The sequence below is a fragment of the Toxoplasma gondii genome, chromosome XII (assembly GCF_000006565.2).
Source record: "Toxoplasma gondii ME49 chromosome XII, whole genome shotgun sequence".
In the NCBI taxonomy this organism is placed as follows: domain Eukaryota; phylum Apicomplexa; class Conoidasida; order Eucoccidiorida; family Sarcocystidae; genus Toxoplasma; species Toxoplasma gondii.
In genome coordinates, this window is record NC_031480.1 from 3342676 (window position 1) to 3365303 (window position 22628).

The 22628-nt window shown below is 56.4% G+C and overlaps 3 protein-coding genes across 3 annotated transcripts; 2 read left to right on the forward strand and 1 right to left on the reverse strand.

Moving 5' to 3' along the window:
• Positions 1–167: 167 nt before the first annotated feature.
• TGME49_247450 (hypothetical protein) lies at positions 168–11553 on the forward strand. The gene is made up of 4 exons (XM_002367071.2): positions 168–4469; positions 4850–5392; positions 5820–6722; positions 7283–11553. Exons 1-4 carry the CDS (start codon positions 1593–1595, stop codon positions 9869–9871), a joined length of 6912 nt encoding a protein of 2303 aa, XP_002367112.1. The 5' UTR covers positions 168–1592; the 3' UTR covers positions 9872–11553.
• Positions 10752–15480, reverse strand: PCNA1 (proliferating cell nuclear antigen PCNA1). The gene is made up of 4 exons (XM_002367072.2): positions 14806–15480; positions 14065–14269; positions 13202–13482; positions 10752–12720 (listed from the first exon to the last, which is right to left on the reverse strand). The coding sequence occupies exons 1-4, from the start codon at positions 14917–14919 to the stop codon at positions 12367–12369; spliced, it is 954 nt and encodes a 317-aa protein (XP_002367113.1). The 5' UTR covers positions 14920–15480; the 3' UTR covers positions 10752–12366.
• A 287-nt stretch (positions 15481–15767) lies between these two features.
• On the forward strand, positions 15768–21776 carry TGME49_247470 (nucleolar protein, putative). Its single transcript, XM_002367073.2, has 6 exons — positions 15768–17582; positions 18017–18154; positions 18698–18886; positions 19415–19530; positions 20296–20430; positions 20848–21776. Exons 1-6 carry the CDS (start codon positions 16857–16859, stop codon positions 21152–21154), a joined length of 1611 nt encoding a protein of 536 aa, XP_002367114.1. The 5' UTR covers positions 15768–16856; the 3' UTR covers positions 21155–21776.
• The last annotated feature ends 852 nt before the right edge of the window (positions 21777–22628 follow it).

The window sequence follows — 22628 nt, forward strand, 5'->3', positions numbered from 1 at the left end:
CCGTTTCGGAGAAGTTGTGACAGTGGGGGGACGAGAGAGGGGAGAGAGCAGAGACGTCTCCCCTCCGGTCGCTTGCTGTTCAAGGGTTGCACTTTGCAGTGAAGAGAAAAGCCGCGGAAGTTTGTGGGCTTTTCCTGATTCCTTCTTGCACACTCGTCCGCAGTTCTTTTCGGTTGTTGTGTAAAGAAGGTCTTTTTGTCGCGAAGGCCGGCGGCGGTCGAGCCTGTACACCAACTCGCTTTTCTTTTCTCATAGACAACAAACAGCGGCAATTTCGGAACCTGTTCACTCTCACCAAACTGTTTTGCGTGCTCCGAGTGCTGGTCACCCTGGAGCAAAACACGATCCATACCGAAGCTGTTTTTTGTGAACCTTCCGAGATCCTGTGCTACTTACAGGCCTCCTTTTTCCCGCTGCGAGTGGAAACACACCGTGGGTGACGAGGAGTGACTGAAGCGGCATTCAGCAACTGGAGAGGATGGACGTTTTCGTAGACGGAGGCATCGAATCTTTTGCTGCTTCTATCAATCAGACGTTCCAGCTTTTTTCCGTTCCGCGAGACTCTGCTACCTACTTCGTTCGTGCTTTCTGAGGGAAAGCCGCTTCCTCTTCTTGTTTGCGACTTTCTATTTTTGGAGCTAAACGCGTTTGCACCGTCCCGCATTCCCGACACCTGCTGCTCATTTTTCACCGTTTCGCCGTTGTTTTGTGCTCAACTCCGCCACCGATTTTCTTCGTCGACCCTTTCTCGTCCTTCGCCTGCATGTGCTACTCCTGACTCTCGAGTTTCTCGACCGCTTAGAAAGGCAACAAAACGGAACACGGTTTTGGACGGTTCCACATTGGCACTTGCGTAGTGGAAAAGCGATCACTTTCAGGTCCGTTTTGAACCGTCTTCGAAGAGGTGCTCGACGGAGTCCTTCGATGTCTCTTTCCTTTTAACCACGCGGGATTCCTTATTGAAGGAAAATACTCCGTGTTGCGTTCTTCCTCCACGACAGCGGTTTCGAGCCAGACGGTCTTCTGTGTACACGCAGCACGAACTGCAAGTGCAATAGCCAGAGCAACCGCACTTCTGATGCACTTGACGGATTGCATTCCCGCAGCCATCTGCTGTTCGTGTGAGGTTACGAACCTGCGTTGCCCCTCGTTTCCGTTGGGATGGGCTGGTTTAAAATGGGCCTCTTCTCTGCTCCATCGAGCGCATGCGTTGCCGCCTCCCATTCCACTTCTGTCCACGCTTCGTGAAGTGCACTGCCATCGTCCTTCTGCTTTCTAGTCTGAACGGTGTGCTCCCCTCCGGCCACCCTCGACATTCGGTCGGACATCTGCGGTCTCAGGTCACAGTTGCAAATCAAAGTCTGCGACCTTGACACCAAAGGGTGGAAACCGCGCTCGCGTCCTGTTTCTTTTCTCATCCAGTTGTTTGCGCCTGGTCTGGTCTGTGCGGTGTATGTACACCTCCGGTTGACCTGTCGCCTGCGGCAGCGCCACAAAACCCTTCAGTTTTTTGTGTCTCGGACTTTTTCTAGCAGCAGGCAACAATTGCCGCCGGCCTCTTTTCCGAGTTTGTGTGCTTCTCCCAGCAAAGAATGGACGACTTCAGTCCGGGTCGCAGGAGCCCCCGAGGGATATCGCGGGAGGCCGCTGACCGGCGGCGCGGATCGCCGCGGTGGCCGAGCAGGGACAGGGAGGAGAGGAGGTCTCCGTGGCGCTCTTCATCGTCTCGCGGCAGGGGCGAGGAGATCTTCCCCAGCCGCGGCGGAGTGCGCAGAGAAGGCGCCTCTCCAGAACCGAAGTCGGGGAGAGACCTGCCCCGCGCGAACAGCGTGCAGCGCGACGACGAGCTCGCGAGCAGGCGGCGGGCGTCGGGCCGTAGAGACTCCCGAGAAGGAGTCGGAAGAGACAGAAGGACCTCGACGCAGCGGGACGCGCGAGGACCGCTGTCCCCGCCGTACGGGTCGCAGCGCCGCTTCGAGCGCAGGTCGCCGTCGCCGTACAGAGGCGGCGAGAGGGAGGCTCGTTCGCGAGGCGAGAACGACCGGAAGCGGGGTCGGTCGCGAGAGAGCAGTGAAGGCGGTCGACAGGTCCGGCGGGAGAGTCGGCGCATCGAGGAAGGCGAGGAAGGAGGCTTCTCTCACTTTGGCTACCGCGGCGACGAAGGCAGGCGCGACGAGCCCAGGGGGGACCGTGGTGGGCGGGGCGGAGAGGACTGGAGACGAGAAGACCCGGGAAGAAGAGTTCTGAGCGAGAGAGACGAGGAGTTCGCGAGTCGAGACAACGGCGCCGGAAGAGACCGCGAAGCGCGGGAGACAGATGAGAGAGAGTCCTCGCTGTCTCGCCCACTGCCGCGAGACAAAAGGTCCCGAGACGACTCCAGCGAGCGCCGCGAGGATCGACAAGGCTCCCGGCGCGGCACCGTCGCCTCTCTCGAAGATCGCAGCCGGCGGAGAGTCAGCCGTTCTCCGGGCCAAGGGAAAGAAAAGCAGGAACGGGGCAGTCTCTCTTCTTTTTACTCGGTTCGAGAGAGAGAGGAGAGAGAGGGAAGAGAGGAGCGAGAAGAGAAGGGGGAGAGAGGCAGCGAGAAGGCGGACGAGCTTCCACGCGGGGAGAGGAGGGGAGGAAGCGTCGCAGAAGCTTCGCGAAGAGCTGAGGGGGAGAAAGACCGCTTCAGTGGCGGGCGAGAGGAAACCTCCAGGAGACGAGAGTCGCCTACCGGCAGGCGAAGGCTCTCCAGCGACTCCCTCAGGCTTCCAGAGACAGGCAGAGACAGAAGCAGCGACTCCATTGGCGAGCGAGGAAGACGGTCACCTCCGCGAGGGAAGGACGACCGAGATGAACCCAGACGAGAAGATGATAGCGGACGCGGTGACAATCCGCCCGTGGGCCGGAGAGAGAGAAGCGGAAGTGCGCAGAAGAATGAGGCCAGGCGAAGCGCGACTCGAGAAGAAGAGAGAACCAAGACCCGCAGAAACCGCGTCTCGTCTCTCTCGCCCGAGACCGACAAAGGAGAACCCGCGAGTGTGTCGTTCCAGGAAGCTGGGAAGAAGCCCCCTAGACGCCTTCCGTTGCCGCCTCCGCCTCTCGTTTCGCGAGGAGGGCGAGGCGAACGCGACGGGGAGGAGGACAAGGCGGGACCCAGGCCTCGACGCGGAAGCGAAGACAACTCGAGAGAAAACCATAAGCGAATGGACGACCGAAACCGCGACCACGCTCCTCAGTCGCCGGTGGCGGCCCGGCGACGCCAGACGTCCTTTTGTCTGCGTATTGAGAATCTGCCTTCGTCCCCATCGCGGTCGGAGATAGCGGACCTTCTCCGCGACTGCTGTGGTATTCGCGTCCCGATAGACATGGTGGAACTCTTCCCCGCAGACGCCCGCGCCGTGGTGTATCTACAATCTCAGCAACAGGCGGAGAGTGCGCAGTACAGGCTCCACCGGCGGACGCTGAGGAACTGCCGCTTAGACGTTTTCCTGGGAGACCGGGCCGCAGGGCGAGACAGCCGAGACGACGACATCCCGCAGAGAGACAAAGCTCGCGAAGACTCGAGGGGCTCGCGGTCTCCGCGGCGCCGCGGCGCTTCTCCAGGACGGGGCGAGGAGGCACGGGAGAGGTGCGCGTCTCCGGCGGGGTCCTCATTTCGCATTTTGCGTCCGCGCTCGCCCCCGGGGCCGACGGGCGGCCGGGCTTCGTCTCCGGTTCGCCGGGGCCGCCGGTCCCCGCCGCGCCCTTTGATCATCCGACCCGGGCCCAGCGGCGGGGCCTTCCCTGGGGGCATCGAGGTCCTCCCCACGGATTTCGCCCGCGGAGACAGAAGAAGGGACGAGGACGATGAGCGGCGCGGACAGAGAGGCGCGGACCGACGAGGGTACGGCCGGGGGTCGCTGTCTCCTCGAGGAAGGTCGGCGTGTGGCGCCCGAGAAGCTGGCAGCTCACGGTCTCCAAAGAGAAGAAGAAGAGACGAGGACCTTTCCAGCGACAGCCGCAGGCGCCGCACCAGTCGCTCGCTTTCACGGTCACCCATGAACGGCGACGACAAGGGCCCGGGACTAGACCGAGGGAGGACCCGAGACGACAGATCAGCCTCCCGAGAAGGCAGAAAGGCGTCAGTTTCGCAGTCGTCACGACGTGGCAGAGAGGCCGGCGAGAAGGAGAAAGGAGAGAAGGGATCGTCCCTCTCGCCTGAAGGACGAGGCGGGAGACTGAGCTCCAGCAGGCCCTACACGGGCCCAGAGGAGACCTCCCGGGAGCCGAAGGCTGGCGCGTGCTCAAATCTTGGGCCGCGTCCGCGGTCGCGCTCCCCGCCCCAAGGAGGTTCGCGCCGCTTCGGGGGCCTCGGCGGGCCTCACGGGTCGACGCCAGGCATCTCCATTCGCCTCGCTGGGCGAGGAGGCTCGTCTCGGGACTACATGGACGGCAGAGGCCCCGGAAGTGGGGGCCGAGGCAGGTCGCCGTCCCCTCATTCCAGGGTAAGCGTGTCCATCTGACCAGTCTGTGCTGTCCTTGTCGTACACAGGTCTTCGTAGGAATCAAGTGACGCTTCGCTCCATTCGTTCTTTAAAACTTAGGTTCGAGTTTGGAGGAAACGCGATTTCCATCTCGTGCTTCTTTGGTTTTATAACATTCGGACTATCCTGCAAACTTTCGTTCTGTTTCGTTCGTGCTGCGTTCCGTCTAAAACTAGCCAGTGGCCGCTACACAGTACTTAAAGAGTCACACACGCTCTCCGGAGGTGTGGCGCTCCAGCGTGTCCTCTATGTGCGTCTCGATAGTGCGTTTCTTCCTCTTGCGTTTTTTGCGCGGCTGCGCGAACTTCTCATTCCGTCTGTGTGTTGTCTTCTCTTTTCAGCGACGAGGCGGCTCGCCTCGGCGGGGCTGGAGGCCCCCGGCGCCCCGCTTCGGACTGGGCTCCGTGAGTCGGTCTCGGTCGCGGGCATCGCACTCGCTGACAGCGTCAGAGAAGAGCGACAGGCGCGAGCGTGACGAAGACACGAAGGGCGAGAAGCGGAGAGACAGCGTGGTGGACGGGAAGTCCCGGCGACGGTCGCTGAGCCGGCGGTCGCAGGAGCGCGAGGGTGGCGCGAGGAGCGACACTGACGAGCGAAACAAGGCCCGGGGCCCGTCGCCCCTTAACCGCGAGAGGGCCAGCGACGTGCCCGGCGGCGAAAGGAGACAGGAGCGAGACCGGAGCTCTGGGCGTCTGGGAGCCGAGAGACGCGACAGAAGCGTCAAGCAGAATCCGCAAGAAAAAGCCATGCTGCGGCTTCACGAGCGAGGAAGGTGCACACCCTGCAGACAGATCATCAAGGGCCTCGAGTGCTTTCGAATCTCCACCTGTCCCTACTGCCACCATGCGGAACACGACCCTATGTACAACCGCCCAGGCGTTGAGGTAAGAGGCGGCCCTTTGGAAATGCGTGCAGTTCTAGGTGGGATGAAATTTGTGAAAGCCACCCTGCTGGGTTTTGATGCCTGCTGCGACATCAAAGTTGTGCCTCGTCCGGTTTAGGCTCGCGTTCTTACGTGGCTGTTCGCCTGTCTGTGCATGCATTTGCGAAAAAAGCTTTCTTGCACGGTTCGCTTGCGTCTCGCGGTCACGTGACCGTGCATCGATCTCGTTTTCATGCCCAGGACAAGACCCTTCTAGTTTTTGCGCGCCCGGAGCGTGGTCCGCGTGGATGCGCTATTCGCGCAAGAGTGTTATTTTTCGGTAGTGAGACCCAGCGTTGGCTCCGTCGTTCCTTTTCATGAATCTTTCACTCTGCTTCTCTTGCGCTGTCCTCGATCTTTGTTTTTCTGTCCCTTTCCGGGTCTTTCAGGAACCCGAGCTGGAGGCGTCTTCGCTCCTTTCGCTAGCCTCCGCGGGGCTGCAGGCACTCCGAGACGGCGTGGATGCAGGCGCGGGGCAGCAGGGCGAGGAAGAGAGCCGTCCACGAGGTCGATCTGCGTCTTTGTCTCCGTCGGCAAAGTCACAGACAAAACCTGGCGGAGGCAACTCCGCGCTGTCTCCGATGGTCCTAAAACAGCATCTGGCCGGGACGTGCCTGCCGTGCTCGGAGTACAAGCAGGACCGATGCCGGCGCGGAGACAGCTGTCCCTTCTGCCACCACAGCGATCACTTGCCGAAGGGCGAGAAGGCGAAGGGCGAGCCGAAGAAGAAGGAGGCGAAGAAGCTCGACTCGAAGGAGCAGCAGGAAAGGTACGCTCTGGAGCGCCACGAGAAGGGTTGGTGTCGCCCGTGCAAGAAGTACTTCGCGAAGAATGCGGAGTGCCCGGCAGTGAAGAAGAACCAGCCTTGTCTGTACTGTCACCATGAAGACCATCGCGACGACATGCCTTCGCGCATTCAGAGCCGACAGCCTTCGCCCGAGCGTGCGTCGCCTCCTGCGGAACCCCTAAAGATGGAGGAGGCTCCGCCGCAAGACACATCGGCTCCTCTCTTAGCGTCGCCGCCCCATAGTCTCCACTCGCCCTCCAGTCTCTGCTCGCCGACTGCACAGGGAGCCATGGGCGAACAGGGGAATGCAGGCCCGGCCATTTTGCGCCCCGGCGACCCCGCAACCCGATTGGAGAACTTTGTGTTTGCGGACCCCGCACAGCAAAGAAAGCACGAGAAGGGACTTTGCTTGCCGTGCAAGTTCTACGTCTCCGGCCGGCAGTGCTACAAAGTCGAGCAGGGATGTGTCTACTGCCATCATCCGTCTCATCTCTCTCTCGCTGTGGTAAGACAAGCATCGTGTCTCTGGAAACGCACGCGTCACTTCTATTCAGACTCTCGACTGACTGCACCTACAGAATCTTCACCTCAGTCTTCGTCATGGTCTTTGTAGGCTTCGTCATGGCGTTCACTAAATTCGTCTTCATCGTATAATTTCCATCGTTGTTGCCTGAGTTTTTTCATCGTGGTCTTCGTAGTCTTCACAGTGCGTCCTGGTGTCCACTTTGATACGTCATCACGTGGCAACGTATTTCCGCGTGCGTTGTATCGTTCCTCATTTGCGGCCTGTTGGGGGTTAGGGAAGTAGGGTGGATTATATATATATATATATATCAAGATTTATTGAGACCGGCGTCCACTCAGTGTTTACGCTGCATCGCTTGAAGTAGTGACGCTTAACAGATGCTGTCGGTGGAAGCTTAGTTGATTGCCGTCGGCTGAGTAGATTCAGCGTTCAGCTTTCATGGACATATTGAACGAAACGGGATGATACCACCGGTCGTGAATTGCGCGGTTCTCTGTGCCTTTTGTGTTGCTGCCCCTCGCTCTCTCGACTGTCTGCAGCAGGGACTGAGCCAGCACGCTGATGGCACGGGGCTGCCGTGCCTGCAGAAGGTTCGAGAGCAGCACGAGCAGGGCGTGTGTCGCCCCTGTGTCCACCACTTCGTTCCAGGGCTGACTTGCGCGTGGGGCGTTCAGTGTCTCCTGTGCCACCATCCGCAGCACGGAGACCGCTCGAGTCCCAGTTTCTACCTCAAGTGGGAACATGACCGCAACGTGTGCCTGCCTTGTGCCAAGGCACATGTCTCAGGCCACGGCGGCTGTCCAGAGAGCGACAACTGCGGCTACTGCCATGACCCAGTCCACAGCGACCCCACAAGCGAGCTGCACTTTGCGCGCGTGCTTCACGCCCGAGGCGTCTGCCGGCCCTGCCAACAGTTCCTTCAGGGGACTTGCCCTCTCGAACAGCTTTGCTGTCCCTTCTGTCACAACCCGCAGCACTTGGGCGGCTTCGCGGCTGAGAAGGAGGGCGAGAGGGAGCGAGGTGCCGAGGGCGCGGGCCCGCCGGGGCGCGGGGCCGTCGTTCCGGTGTCCAAGATTGGGCCAGCAGCCCCGCCCGGCCATGCGCTGTTCATGCGGCCTCCGGGGACGGACGGACGCACCGCTCCCGGCCTGCCCTTCCCGCCTCAACAACCTGCGGGCAACGTGCCCCTGTCTCACCCGGGGCTCCCCGGGCCCCCAATGGGTCACCCGCCACCACTGGCGCACCCCGCCGGAGTCGGCGCTGCGGGAATGTTCCCTGGGCCTCCGCATCATCCGGTGCGGCCGGCCTTCGTGTACGGAGGCGTGCCGCCGCCCTCAGGAACGGCCGTCGCCGGCTCGCCGTTCCCCGGCCAGCCGCCGATGTTCGCTGGCGCCGGCGCAGGCGCGGCGCTCCCTGGGAACCCAACGAAGCCGCAGAAGGAGGAGAGAGAAGGCGCTGGGGAGGCCGGACCGGGCGAAGGCGTGAAGGAGTCGTTGGGCCTCCCGGTCGGCGTGATTGCTGCGCCTCCCGTGCTGGGGGGCGCGCCGAAGGAGGAGGAACAAGGCGCGAAGGAAGAGGAGGAACTGGATCCCGTGGCCGCAGCAGCGGCAGCCTACGCAAAGGAACAAGAGGCACGACAGGTGCTCCTTCAGAACCAGTCAGTGATGCAGACCCCGCAAAGCATGACCGGACCGTCGCCTCCTGGGGGATCTCCGTGGGGCGTGCCTTACATGCAGCCGCCGCCTCCTGGCGCAGCGCCCTGGGGCGCTCCAGGGGCGCCGCACCCGCCTTCGGGGTCGATGCCAGCGGGTACCCCACAGGGGCCTCACCCCATCGGCGTGGGTCCCCCGCCGCCAGGCCCGCCGGGCACAGCAGCGCGCCCCTCGCACCTTCTGCCCACGCCTCCAGGGGCGCCTGGGGTTCCACCCCCCGGCTCCCGCCAGCAAGCCCAGATGGGCCCACCGCTGGCGATGGGAGGAGATAGGGCGATGCCTTCGATGCCCGGAGCGCCCCCTCCAGGCGCCGCACCACCGGCGCCCATGTACGGTATGGCGCCCGCCATGGGGCGCCCCCCTGCCCCCGCGCAAGCCCCAGGGAGCTTCTGTGGACCCATTGGGTCTCCAGCGGGGATCCGGCCTCCGCAAGGTCCTCCAGGAGCAGTGGGGACAGGCGGGCCTCCAGGTTACATGGGCTCCGAGAGCAGCTTCGGCGTGTCTCACCTTGCGCCTGGTCAGCGGCCGGCTCCGCCGCACCCGCACGGATCGCCGGCTCCCTTCGCTTCCCCTTCGGCCCAGAAACCTTCGCCACCGCCCTTGATGGGCTGGGGTGCCCAGCCGCTAGTGGCCTCGCAGCCACCGCCTCCTGGGGGGCATCTGACCCCTCAGGGCGATGCCGGGCAGGGCGTGGGCCTGGCGGGCCCGCCTCCAGGGATGTCCCCGGCGATGGGGACGGGGGCGCCGCCGCCGCCTCCTCCGCCTCCAAGTGGAAGCCCCAGCGATGGCTTCGGAGACAGCTCGGCACAGGCTTCGGGTTCTTCTTTCCAGGCCTCGCTGGCCGCGAAGAACCCTGCGGCGGCAGCAATGTTGGAAGCTGCGCAGCAAGCGGCTCAGGCCGCAGCCTCAAAGATCGGCTCGTCCAACTCCTCGCCGCCTCCGCCTCCCTCTCAGTCGTTCCTTAACCAAAGCAGTCGCGTTCCGGGCATGTCCCCGGCGGCGGCTGCGGCGGCCGCGGCTGCAGCGGCCCTAGCGGCCGCTGCCATGGCTGCAAAGAAGAAGGGCGAGGAGGCCCAGAAGGTGCGAGACATGGAGCAGCCCCAGGGATCCAAGCCGTCGCAGGCGATGGCGGGCCTTCCCGCAGGCCACGCTACTATGGGGACGCCCCTGCCGTCGCCCTTCGGCTTCTCCGTTGGAAGCCGGAGCGGCGGGTTGGCTTCGGTCGTGGAAGCGGCTAAGGCGGCAGTCGCCCAGAAGGCCCTTCTCGCGGCCAGGGAGGCCCAAGAGGCACCTACCGCCGCGCCAGATAACCCACAGAACCTCCCTGCCGGTGTGCTGGCTGCTGCGGAAGCCGCCAAGGCTGCAGCGGCGGCCATCAGCGCCTCGCTGGCCGGCGTCGGAGGTTTCACAGGGTAAACCTGAGGGCCAGAGAGGCGCGCGAAAAACAGGCAAAGTGTGGGCTGTAACTGCGTGAGGCCCAAGTGGCAACGTACCCGACGCTAGGTCAGCACAGTGTCTGGGCGTGTCGTCAGATGTAACAGTCGCTGCATGTGGGAGAGAAGGCACGGCTCAGGGATCAGGACAACTTTTGCCTCAAACGTCTCCCCCTCTTCTGCAAGTCGGTGTATAGACGGCCGCCACATTCGCGAGGCCCAAAAGCCCTGCTTCGGTTCGTTCTTCTGATATTCCCAGCGCCGCCTTTCTTTGTCGGTCCCCTCGCGTTTCGTGCTTTCTTTGCCCTTGCAAGGTGGAGAACCTAGAACCGGGCGCTCCACGACATGCACCTTTGGGGATCCCGGTTCCACATGTGCGTGCATGATGCTACAGCGTGCCACCAGGGGGGAAGTCTAGACCGCACATAGGGAATGTAGATGAGTTCAGCAAGAGTTCACCCGGTGACAGCAAAGCGTTTTTGCGTTGTTGGCTGCCATAAAGAGCTATACACTCGAGGGTATGTGTGGCCGGGAGTCTTTCCCATTTCAGGCATGTAGACGTGCAAGAAGTATACAGAAAGACTTAGAACTGTTACTTCACCTCATGCGTCTATATGTTTACAATTTCACGGGTTCCTTCGCGGCGCCGTTAACCTATGTTTTTCAGCGTTTTTGCATGCCGTTTCAACCTAGGCGGAGCTCATGTCTGTCAGTGTCCACATTACAGCAGACAAGAGCTGCTATTCGTGCTTTTGTTGCCTCATCTGCCGTTTCTAGTGCGTTGCGCCTCGGTCTCGTCGCTTCCGTCCACATGCTATCTGGAGGGGAATGAGGAGCATGCCTCAAAAACACGTTTCTATCCTTGTACCTCAAGTTATAGACAGTCGAATGATCCGCGAGGAAACGGACCCGTCCACACACACTCCCGGAACCAGAAGACACGGGAAATCCGTACGTACACGTGCCCATAAATCCGTATCAATTTAAATGTAACGCTCGATGCTCCTTCACGAATATATCATTAAGAGCGTCGTTGTAAACAGGAAACGTTTATGCATCTGTAACGAATAGACAAGGCGGTCGCGTGTTTCCAACGTGCGTTTAAAACGAGCACTCACTACCATGCAGGCGCTGCACTTGCTCAAAGTGTGCACAGCCGGCTTCTGCAGCTGGCGGAGCAGAAACGGTTCCATCCGACACCTCCGAAATAGTTCAAGACAACAGCGTGACCAAAGACATGATCTGATAAAGGCATATATGAGCACGCTGGATGAATTAGTAGAGCCCCATTCCAAATTAGGACTTCTCGAGCTCCCAAGTCCATCAGACACACAGAAGACGTGAAAGCCGCGCGGAATGGATTCCGTTTCTTTAGGTTCTCCGTGGTTCCCTTCATTTCGAGATGCCAAACAACGCAACTACCGCTTTAGCTGGAGTCCTGTTGTCGGCTTCTTGAAACCGTAGCTCATCACTGGATTGCTGCGGCAGGGCTTCAAGTTGCGGCTCACAGATGCCAACCCCTCGCAGCTCTCCTGTTTTGTTCTGTGATTAAAATCAGGGGCAAATGAACGGTTTTAGCAGTTTATGTGCACCAGACGGGTCCCCAAGAAAATTGCGGAAGTCGCTGCCGCTTCCCTACTTTGTAAACGGCGTATGCAGTATCCGAGAAACAAAAAACTGAACTCGAGAATTCCCACACTTGCGAATGCTGTGCTCCGATCCTACGTCGCAATCTCCCTTTAGGGCCTGTCGAGAACAGAGCTCTGCGGGAGACGCTGGTTTGTTTGGCAAGATCATCCTTAAGTATCTCGACATGTGTGTGTGCCTGCGTTGGCAATTCCCACGATTTACTTTCCTGTGACAGATAAGGAGTCTGCATTTGTTGACACGCCTTACTGTGGGGGTTTCGAGTGTGTCCCCCCCTTTTCAAACGGCGCCCTTCCCGGTGAGGAAAGACGAGACAAACGATCCACGGCGACACTAGAAGCAGCCCGACACGGTAGTATAGGCGTGAAAACCGAGGGAGCTTCACACTCTTTGAAAAAGTACCCCACCCCAGGTTCCGGATACCAGATCACCTCGAAGGAAACCATCGATGCCAAGACTTTCCCATATCTTCCAAGCGACCGCCCCTGGGACGTTACCTTTCCGTACCGGGAAAAACCAACAAGTGTGTTCCCTGCCGTCGCTTTCGACCCGAATCCCTTAAACCCTCGCACCGCTTGATGTCATCCTGCACCTTGAGGTCACGCGCGACTCGCCCCTTTAGAAGCATGTACACGCTCATGGATGCCCATACATCAATGTGCTAGCACGCCCGGAACTCCTCCACATTTCCCTTGCTACCTCCCTCGCGATCCCCCAGTCCCTCTGCGTCATCCACGCCGGAGAGCCTCGATTGCACATTCCCCTACTTTAGTGACGGTATCACAGACAACTGTCTCTCGTCTTTACTTATTGAGCCTTCCGTCATACGCCTCACTCATCCATCATAGAGTCGTCCATGCCCCGGGACTCGCCGTTGCCTCCTTCCTCGCCTCCAATTGCATCGTCGTCCATCTTGGGGGCCAGGAAGAATTTCACGTGGCCGATGCACGAGCGAGGCTGCTGCGCCTGTCTCCTGCCCTGGGCTCGCCCCTCGTCGCCCTGCGACTCATCACCAGCCCGGTCGCCAGAGGCGGTACCACCGGATGCAGGTTCCAGAATGTCAAACCGGACCTCGATTGGGTTCTGATCTGTCAGCGACAGAGTCACAGAGCTGCTCAGCGACGCCGCCTTTGCAAAATAGTTCAAATACTTCACCGCATACGTCTGGCACACCGGAGAGTTAACCTGCGGGGAAACGAGTGGAGTGGACACAAAAAAATCGATTAAGAAGTTGTTTGGGAAGCACCCTTTGGACGCTTCCTCTCGTTTGACTCTTTGTTCCAAGGTGAAACGGTTGAAACCTGCCCACGACGTAAACTCGCTCACAAAGTCGACATATGTGCAACAGGACAGTGTGCCTCTGGTTGAGGCCGAGAGAAGCGCCAGCGGATAAGAGAACCTGATGCAAGTCCAGAGTACGCCAGTTGAGTTTGCAATTGAGACCGCAGTGAAACCTTGTGCGCAGAGATGCCAGGAACAGGAACACTTCGAACGAAACCAGTCAAGAAGGCCGAAGCTCTGTACAGGGGACAGTACACGAATAGACGGGACGGAGGGCAGACAAGAGGAAGGGGGAAAACGTCCTGCAGATGCGAGACGAACATACTCGAGCAGAACTCAAAGAACCACAAAAACATGCCGGAAATTTGTCTGTTTCTGTACGAACCTTAATCTCTACTCCGCTGTCGTCGCCATTCGCAAAAGGCTTGGGCTTCAGCAGAACCTCTCCGACTCCGAGGTCTCCTTGAGTCACAAACTTGACGCCCAGTTTGTCCACCTCAACTCTGACGCTGTCGGAAAACTCGCCCATGATGCGGACGACATTTGCGAACTCTCGAGCAGACATGGTAACAGTGACGTCGTGGGCAGTCTCATCTTCCGGGACACGCAAGGCATCTTGGTCAATGGCCATCAAACGCAGACTGAAGCTCGACAGCTTCTCGTCAGCTGTCAAAAACGAATAAAACCGAAAAAGCAAAAGCGGGATGTGGACACCAGGCAACACAGACACGAGTGAGACAGAAGTGACACGACAGAACACAAGTCACTTCGTGGATGAATCAATGCTTTTACTCTGATATCTTTGGTACCTCCTTATACAAAATGTCTGTATGCATGTGCTATTCTCGTAGAAACGGCGTCCTTGTGTCGCCACTCCTGATACAGGTCCCCCGAACTGTGTGTTCTATCATACCCATATATATATATATATATAAAGAGGGGTGCTTTTGACATCGGTATTTTCACATATGCTCAGACCTATCGAGAAGAACACAGGCATAAAATTGTCGTAGTCACAGTCAAACCGGACCTCTATTTGGCTGAGAGACGTTGGATTCTTCCCTTGTGGCAGTGGATTGCCAGCTCACGAGCCTTAAGACGATCTTTCGCTTGAAGGCTCCAGTCCGTTACAGACCAGAAATAGGGACCCGAACGTTTCTACCTCCCCTTGTTTTAGGACCGTATACTTCGGTAACTGGACGTCCCATCACAAGCCCAGAGGGGTTGAGCGAAAGAAATCAGACCCACCTTCGTTCTCGAAGACAAATGTGACAGTGTCGGAATCTTCCTCGTTTTGAATGCTGCAAGAATCTGCGTTGCTGCAGAGCTTGAAGACTTTGCACACACTAGCCAGGTTGAGGCCAAGCGACCGTTCGCGGTCGCAGCGGAAGTGGACGAAGCCAACATCATCGAGCTTCAGAGCGACCAGGGCGACGTGGGAGGAATCCATAGCCTGCATACAAAAATTGACACAAACCGTTCCAAAACATGATGGGACAGCCACAGAAGCTTGTGCATATTTACAGAGAAATGTAAGTGATGTATTCGCAGATACATTCATGTACGAACGCACTCAAGTGTGTGTGTGTGCACAATTTACGCACAGTCACACCTACCATATCGAGTTACAGGCATAGATATGTGCGACCTGTGAATCAGTTAACTTGTACACAGATGAATATCTACTTGTGTCGTGTAATTAATTCATGGAACTTAGACGAGAAAACCCGGTCGCCTTACTGATAGTTACCCTAAACCCCGGCGCACACAGGAACAACTGCTTCTGGTTCGACCTCATGAATACGAACAGTACACTGCGTGGAAATAATGAAGGGAACTCGTGTCGCTTTCTCGAGGCAAGCATCGTGCACATTTGCTGCCATCTTGTTGGAACCACACCGGGTGTGCGTTGCCGGAACCGAATTTCCAGACTACTCTGCAGGCCACAACATTTCTCTCAGTCTTCCAAAACGCGGCACTCATGCTCACCTGAAGGCGGAGACCAGTTTCATCGCAGTCCAGGTTGACGTCGCTGACCATGTCCTTGATAGACTCAAACAGCCGGCGGAGGACGCTGGCGTGCTGGAGCTTGGCTTCCAACATCTTCGCGGGCACAAAAAAAAATCGGGGTAGGAGTGAACTGGAGTCGCTGAGAGCCCAGCGAGGGCAATAGGCTCGGAATAAATCGCAGCAATGCAGGAAAGAAAACAAATCGGTGGCAGAACCGCCAGAACGGCGTGATTGCCCACAAGGCAAGACGAAATGGACAGCAGACGGAGGGGCAAGCAGCAAGAACACCTGCGAAACACACGCCGATCGACGGGGTAACCGGGATGTTTCGTGCCAAGAGACAGACGGACAACGGACGACGTAAGCAAACCAAAGGGTTCAGAGGCTCTCTCTTCCCCTAGACCAGGCGAAAGGAGAAAACAGACGGCCAGGAGAACGCAAGACAACTTCAAAAGTGGAACACCAGTCCAGCCACATTGGGAGGGTGGGCGTAGCTGTGGTGGAAGCCGCCTCTCTTGCGCAGCAGATGTTCAAGTGTACATACAGCTGAGATTGTTGTGGTGCGCCGCTGACAAGCATTCGACGACGAGACGAAAACCATGGACAGAACGCCAGAAGCTGCGGTTTGGGCGAGTGTGCGTGCCGCGGATTTCGTCTTGGCAGTATGGGATATCGAAACACATCGAGACCTCGGGTCGACACCGGTGACATGAAGCCACCCACCCCGGAAACGGAAACACGAATGCGCGTCCACCCCTCTTTACCATGCGGCGTTCCACAGCGCGCGTGGTTCAGGGCTTCTTTGCCACCATGCCACTTTTCTTGTCCCGCTCCCACGCTGGCGACTCGACTCTGGCGGTACCTTATCCTTGCGACTCGCGAGTTACTGGCGTTCTTCAGGAAAACTCCTCTTTTCCGCTAGGTTTCTCTAAACGACGAGAGTTTTTCTGCGACAACTGACGATTAACATCCATGTGTAGGGTCAATTTGTACCAGGCGGGGGAGGTAAGGGCAAATTTCGGGTCTTCAGAGGGACCCTGTCAAAGAAGCTGGACCGACTTTAGGCACAGGCGGAGTTTGGTCCCCTGGCGTCTGCGAGCCCTCGCTGCGGCCGCGAGAACGCGCGACGGCACAGTTCGTTACATGCTCCGGAAAAATTCGATTCGGAAAAAGTTGACTGGGACTGACGTTCTTGCAAGGTGCGAGAGATCTCGCGACCCACGTCTGCTTACTCGGTTCATCCCTTGAGATATTTCCTCTTTTTGGCGTTCTTGTAAGATAATGGGGGACGGCAAAACAACGTCGACACTGCGACAGTAGCCCAGAGGCTACATTCGCCCCACACAAATATATGCTCTAGCCATTCGTTCGTTTTAACTGGCTTTTCTTCTCTTGTTTCGTCGTTGTGGGTAGTTTTCTCGTCTTTCCTCTTTGGTTTCTTTCTTCCCTTTCATTTCCAATCTTTTGAATCGGTCGGCAAGTCACCACCTGCCCCTCCGGCGTCACTTTCTGCGACCAACAAGAAGCGTTCGGCATTTCTGGACGACGAGGTCTTCTTTTCTTCTTTTGTTTATCTTCTCTCCATTTTTTCGTCCTTTTGCACATCTCAGGTTTACGCGCGGCGTCGTCCTTTTCATTTCCCCAGTGTTTTTCCGGGTTCTTGCCACCCCTTCGCCTTCCAGTTCCCTGCCGCCCGTGGACGTTTCCCGTTTGACGTGGGTCTCTCTCGCATAACTTCAAGCACCGCAACTGCCGCCACAACTTCCCTTCTGACTCTCCTCGCCTTCCTGTAAATAGCTCTCACAACGCTGGCTTTTTCTCTCCTCTTCCGCCACGCATTTTTTGTGCCGTCGTTCGCCATCAACCTGCTTTCGCTCCTTGTTTTCTCCATTTCTGTCCCATTCCTCTCACGAACAACGCCGCGATTGCGTCGCTGGCTTCGCTGCTCGTATCTGCCTTGGCATCTGCCCGTGTGTTCCCCGTTTTTTCCCCAGTTGTCTCCGGTGATCATGTCCTGAATCTCACACAAGATGGCAGTGAACGAGATTTTTCTTCTCTTTGAGTCCGCGCCGGGCCTGCTCTTGGCTCGCGTCAAGGGCTGGGACCAGATTGCACAGGACACAGACGCAGTCCAGGAGGCCTGTCTGGACTTTGCTCGCTTCAAACAAGTCGTCGAGGCTGTCGCCTTCCACCCCTTCTCGGACGCAGAGGAGGCGATGGAGGTGCAACTCGCAATCACGAACGGGACCAGTTGCCCCGCGCTGCTGAACTTTCTCAACTTCAACCTGCCTTCCTCGCTGAAGAAGAAGAAGGGCGCCGATGCAGAGGCCGGCGGCCGAGCCAAGAGCCAGGCCGCCGTGGGGGTGTGCGACCCTGCGTTGGGGAAGAGTCTCGCCGACGCAGGCTTCCAAATCGTGTTCAACTCAAACGTCCAGGAACTGCACAGAGGCTGCAGGCAACACATGAAGAAGCTCGCGAAGCAGCTGGGTGAGCTGCCCATCGAAAAGTTCCAGGTTGGACTCGGCCACAGCTACAGCCGCTCCAAGATGCAGGAAGACCCCCGGAAGCAGGACAAACCTATCATGCAGTCCATTGCTCTCCTCGACAGTCTCGACAAAAACATCAACGCCTTCGCCATGAAACTCAAGGAGTGGTACGGATGGCACTTCCCCGAGCTGGTCAAAATCTGCGGAGACGCCGAGGTCTACTGCAAGGTCCTCAAGGTTGTGCAAATGAAGGAACAGTTCGACGAACACGTGAGACAACGCCGAAACTCTGCTGATGAGAAACACCAGGGAACCCAGAGAGCATGCAGGCATGTGTGTGCAGAGACTGCCTCCAAACAACCTCCATACGCTCCGCCCTTCTCCACAAGACCTCACAACGGGATGCCCACGTGGACGTGCACTGACACTGCATGTATATCTCTCTATATGGATATATATATATATTATATATATTATATATATATATATATATCTGTATGTATTTATGTATATGTTCGAATCTGGGGTTTTGTTCGTGTTTCCTCGCTTCGACTGTGGTGTCTGTACAACGGCACGAAGAGCGTCTCGCCAAGACGTTAGAAGTGGTGCTGTAGCAGTTTCCATATCTTTGGATTGAGGTTTTGGTTTTCGCGCGTTCTCACGTGTCTTGCGGTTTTGCCTTTTCCGTGTATCCTTTTCCCCAGACACAAGGCGAGGAGCTGTTGGAGGCCTGCGGAGGAAGCGAGGAAATTCGCGACGAGGTCGTGGCGGCCACCAAGCACTCGATGGGTCAGGAAATTGGAGAAGCCGATTTCGTCAACATCATCCGTTTCGCTGATCAAGTGCGTGTTCAAACGATCGTCGTTTCTATGCATGCAGATGTGACATTTTCTCGCTGTGCATGCGCTGGTGCCGTTCGCTCCTTGTAAAAGTCGCGTTTCTAAGATTCGAAGCAGGCAGAAATCGAACGCGTTTCGAAGGCCGGGGCCTCCACTCCGCTTCAGGATACACAACTCCGAGTGCTGGTCTCTACCTCTCTTCCAGTTCTCCCCAAGCATTGGCTGTTGCCGAGGGAGGGGGTCGTACCTCTTGTCGGTTTTTTCCTCTTGCTGGACAAGACTCTGATGTTTCGTCTCTGCTTGATGTTTCTTCGACGCGTGTATCGGGAGGGTGCGGACGCGGCTTCTTCTGATGTTTTCTGTGAGACCCTGGAACTCGCCCTTTTGTGAAGTCACCTTTTCTCACTCAGCATGCCCGTCTTGTGTGTCTCTGTCACCTGTCCGTTTTCTTCATTTCGGCTCTCTCCACGTCGCTACCGTCCAACCGTCTTCCGTGTCAATTGCTTCACACAGTGGACTGTTGCTTTGTCTTTGTCTTTTCGCCAGGTTCTGCGCCTGTGTGAACAGCGCCGCACTCTCCAGGAGTATCTCTCGACTAAGATGGATTTCGTGTCTCCCAACTTGAAGGCTGTCGTCGGCGAGGTCCTTGCTGCTCGTCTTATTTCGCATGCAGGCGCCCTCGTGAACTTGGCCAAGTACCCCGCATCCACCATCCAAATTCTCGGAGCCGAAAAAGTGGGTGTAAACACAGTGAACTGGGGGTTGAGTATCACCTGGCACGCAGTGATGGAGACCATGCATCCGGATGCGTTTTTTATGACCTAACTCGATTCAAGCCAAGTGAACAATACATCTGACTGGGCCTGTTTGCCGCCTTCGTTTGTATATATATATATATATATATATATATAGAGAGAGAGAGAGAGAGAGAGAAATGTACGAGCTGTACACGCACGTTTCCAGCAAGACAGGGTACCCCAAGATTACCGCCAGAGTTCCTCCCGATAAACATATAATACCCTGTACGTTATACCTGATTAATTATGCCAAATATATCTGCATGTGTACGCATTTCACTTGCACACATATATGCATGTTTATGCACTGTGTGTGTAGGTGGGTATTTCTAGGATCATGATATAGACGTGAAGCTCCCCGCATCCACTTTTCCGCAGCATGGCTTTTCGCTTCCTCTCCGTTTTGTATCTATTCGCTCTGTTTGCATGATGGAGCTCCGAGTTCGACTTGCCTGTCTCTTTGCAGGCGCTCTTCCGAGCCTTGAAGTCGAAGAACGGGCGTACACCGAAGTACGGATTGCTCTTCCACTCTTCCTTTATCGGCAGAGTGCAGAAGCAGCAACACCGCGGCCGGATGAGCAGGTGCGTGAGCGATGCAATCTCGCGTTTGGGGTTTAACCGTCAGACTGATTTGGGATGAGAACTCTCCTCTTGCTCAAGAGAGAAAGCACGCTGTTTAACATATTTGAACTCTGCAATCACAGCTTCAGATTCGAATACAGTAGAAACAGTATTTGTATAAAACAAAATTGTTCAGTAATTCATGACAAAAGCTGTACTGTTTCAAGAAGTCATGACTGTCTAACGAAACCTCAGTCAGCTGGCCTGTTGACGAAGTAAGAGCTCTACCAGAGCGAAGATTAGTAGCTGAGGTGTGGCTGTGATTCATGTGTCGTTGTCGAACTGTTGCGAGTGGAAGGTTGAGTTCTGAACTTTCAGTCCAACTCAGGAAATTATCCAAGAGCATCTGTCAGATGTATTTCCGTTACTAGTGTCACTACAACTTCTACGAAGAAAGTCCATCAAATGTAATTTATATACATTTTTATATCGCTGGAGTGAGAATCACAGGGAAAAGTACCTCTCAAATTAGTGAAACAGAGGCGTTACACTGTAACTCGATTTTGGTTGAGGCTGCGAGGACAGATGTCGTGGCTCGGCATCCGCAGAACGTGGGGGGTAGCGAAACGCATGCAAATCTGTGGAAAAGGGTTCGCTGCGTTTCGGTTTCTCGGTCTCCAAAGGATTCAGAGCTGGAATTGAAAAACCAGATCTGGACGTCGACTCAGCGAAGCGTACCGAAATGCAGAGAAACAGCAGAAACGTGTCTTTGGACTTTTTTTACAGATACCTTGCCTCCAAATGCGCCCTCGCTGCTCGTATCGATGCCTTCGCGGATGAGGAAACTCCCGAGTCTGCCGACGGCATCCGCTCGAATGTTTACGGTGTCAAACTGAGAGAACAACTGGAAGAGAGACTGAAGTAAGCACAACCGAAAATGGAAAAATAGAACGATGTCTACACAAGTGAATGCATATATATATATATATATAGATAGATAGATAGATAGATATAGATATACGTGCGTGTGTGTGTTGGATGTCTTTGATAGAGCATATACGGGAGTTGCAGGTGACAGGGTGAATAGGGAGGGCATGTATATTGGAGAAATTGTCAGAAAAGACACCTAGAGAGAAGCTGGGCTGAAGCGGGGGCGGGAGAAACGATCGGCACCTATCAATGTTTGGTTGGGTTTTTCGTGGCTGTGTCAGCGAGGAATCCGCAGAAAACAGGATGCACTCTGACGGCTTTCAGCTGGGAAGTCCATGCCCATTCGAAAGGTCGTCGACGGTGGTAGAGCCGTAGTGTCCATATGTTTTGAAACCTTCCTTTTCTCAGATACCTGGCGGACGGCATTGTGCCGCGAAAGAATCTCGACGTCATGCGAGAAGCTGCATCGGAGCTGAGTCAGGCGGCTGTTTCGGAGAAGAGGAAAAAGAAGAAGAGAAAGCACGAGGAGAAGGAAACAGAGGAAGAGACGAATCCGATGATTGACGAGGAGGAGGGCGGCAAGAAGAAAAAGAAGAAGAAGCATGCCAAGCAGGTGGAGGAAAGTGAAGACGTCCATGGGGATGAGGTCTCGGAGGACAGGAGCGCAGAGAAGAAAAAGAAAAAGAAAAAGAAGCACGCTGACGTGGATGTCTAGAGTGACAGGGGTTTGGCTTTTGCGAGTGCTGGAGAGAGAGAGAGGCGTCGAAGGTAATGGAACCTGACAGGGAAGGAAGCATGTGTGAAAAGAGGAACAGCGCCTTCGCCATTGAGAGCGAGAAGGAGGAGAAAAGAGGGGCGAGGACAAGACAATGAGGCGAAGAAGACGCACGCGGAATCTGTCACGATTCATTCCCCGGGAGCGAGGCCAAGGTGAGGAGGCCTGGCTCAGTCATCCGAGGCAACCTGTCTCCTCAGGGAGACATGCGAAACGCGACAGAGCAGCAGAGATGTGAGCGTGTGGTCGTCCTGGCTTTCCGGGTTCAAAACATGTTTAACCTTCCATTTAGGTCAAAACGCGCGTCGAACGAGATCACCGTGTGTACGCAAGGTGAAACAAGGTTTCTGTAGACTTATCGACACCGGCGTGAGTCTTGGGGTGGGTTCCACAGTGCACCGCGCCTGTGTATGGAAAAGTGAGTGCGCTGCCAAATTGTGTTTCAGAGGTTTCCTGGCGACTCTTTGATGGTTGTGGTTTCTTTCCTGCCTTGGCTCTTAAAGTTTACGATTTCCAAACTGAGTGTGCGGACTTTAACCGCCTGAATCTGTGGCTGTTCCCAGGGAAGAGTACCTCTCTTGCCTTCCGCTCAAGAGCAGCAAGCGCGAGGCTCGCGGGGAGGGTGATGACAAGCTGTAGAGCAGAATTCGCGTTCATTCCTAGCTACGGGGTAACTGTTGTGTTTAAATAGCGGCTGCCTGCCCTTCGGGACTTCACGAAACATCTCTTGTAGCGACACACGTATCGACCCATAGTGAACTCTCTGGTTCCGATCGGAAGTACGCAGTAAACTAGTTACCACGCATCACTTGGCAAGCATGACTTATGTCAACGACAAAGTGATCACCCGCCGTTTGTACGTTCGGATCGCGCCAAGGGCCGGAGGAAGGGAAGCGGGTTTCAAAGAAAGAGGAGACGATGCATAGCAAACACGATCGTCTCCCTCTCAAGAGATACGAAACCCACAAAAACGGAGCTATTCTTAACACACATAGGGTACGGATAGTTGCCGGTAGGAAGGGAAAGCGTTTCGGACTACAGCAGACGGAAATTGTGTACGCTGCCACCCACGTAGATAGAGTAGCACCTGCTGGAGTGCTGAAGAAAAGCTGAAGATATTGAGTAACACTGGTGAGGGGTTCTTTGTTAATCGTACGTCTTCACATCGGTGTTACTCTAGTCGACGGAGACTGACTGCATAGTACCTAGGATGCGACACTACGGCTACGTCACCTCGGGGATGGTCGACGCATCTTCCTCCAGCAGAACGGAAGATGTTGTGGAGAGACAGCTTCGAGCAAGGGTGCTACAACTCCGCTTTCGTTCACAAAGAGAAAGTGTGGGAGTTCCTGTTACAATGCAGGATTCTGGTCTGTTGTCCGATTTACACAGTATGAAGCCCTCAGTTCTGTTC

Coding starts and splice junctions, on each gene's coding strand:
- TGME49_247450 (XM_002367071.2), top strand. CDS start 1,593: ATGGACGACTTCAGTCCGGGTCGCAGGAGCCCCCGAGGGATATCGCGG. Junction 4,470..4,849: donor CGCCGTCCCCTCATTCCAGG/GTAAGCGTGTCC, acceptor TTCTCTTTTCAG/CGACGAGGCGGCTCGCCTCG. Junction 5,393..5,819: donor ACAACCGCCCAGGCGTTGAG/GTAAGAGGCGGC, acceptor CGGGTCTTTCAG/GAACCCGAGCTGGAGGCGTC.
- PCNA1 (XM_002367072.2), bottom strand. CDS start 14,919: ATGTTGGAAGCCAAGCTCCAGCACGCCAGCGTCCTCCGCCGGCTGTTT. Junction 14,270..14,805: donor AAACTGGTCTCCGCCTTCAG/GTGAGCATGAGT, acceptor TTTTGTATGCAG/GCTATGGATTCCTCCCACGT. Junction 13,483..14,064: donor ATTTGTCTTCGAGAACGAAG/GTGGGTCTGATT, acceptor CGTTTTTGACAG/CTGACGAGAAGCTGTCGAGC.
- TGME49_247470 (XM_002367073.2), top strand. CDS start 16,857: ATGGCAGTGAACGAGATTTTTCTTCTCTTTGAGTCCGCGCCGGGCCTG. Junction 17,583..18,016: donor AGGAACAGTTCGACGAACAC/GTGAGACAACGC, acceptor CCTTTTCCCCAG/ACACAAGGCGAGGAGCTGTT. Junction 18,887..19,414: donor AAATTCTCGGAGCCGAAAAA/GTGGGTGTAAAC, acceptor GTCTCTTTGCAG/GCGCTCTTCCGAGCCTTGAA.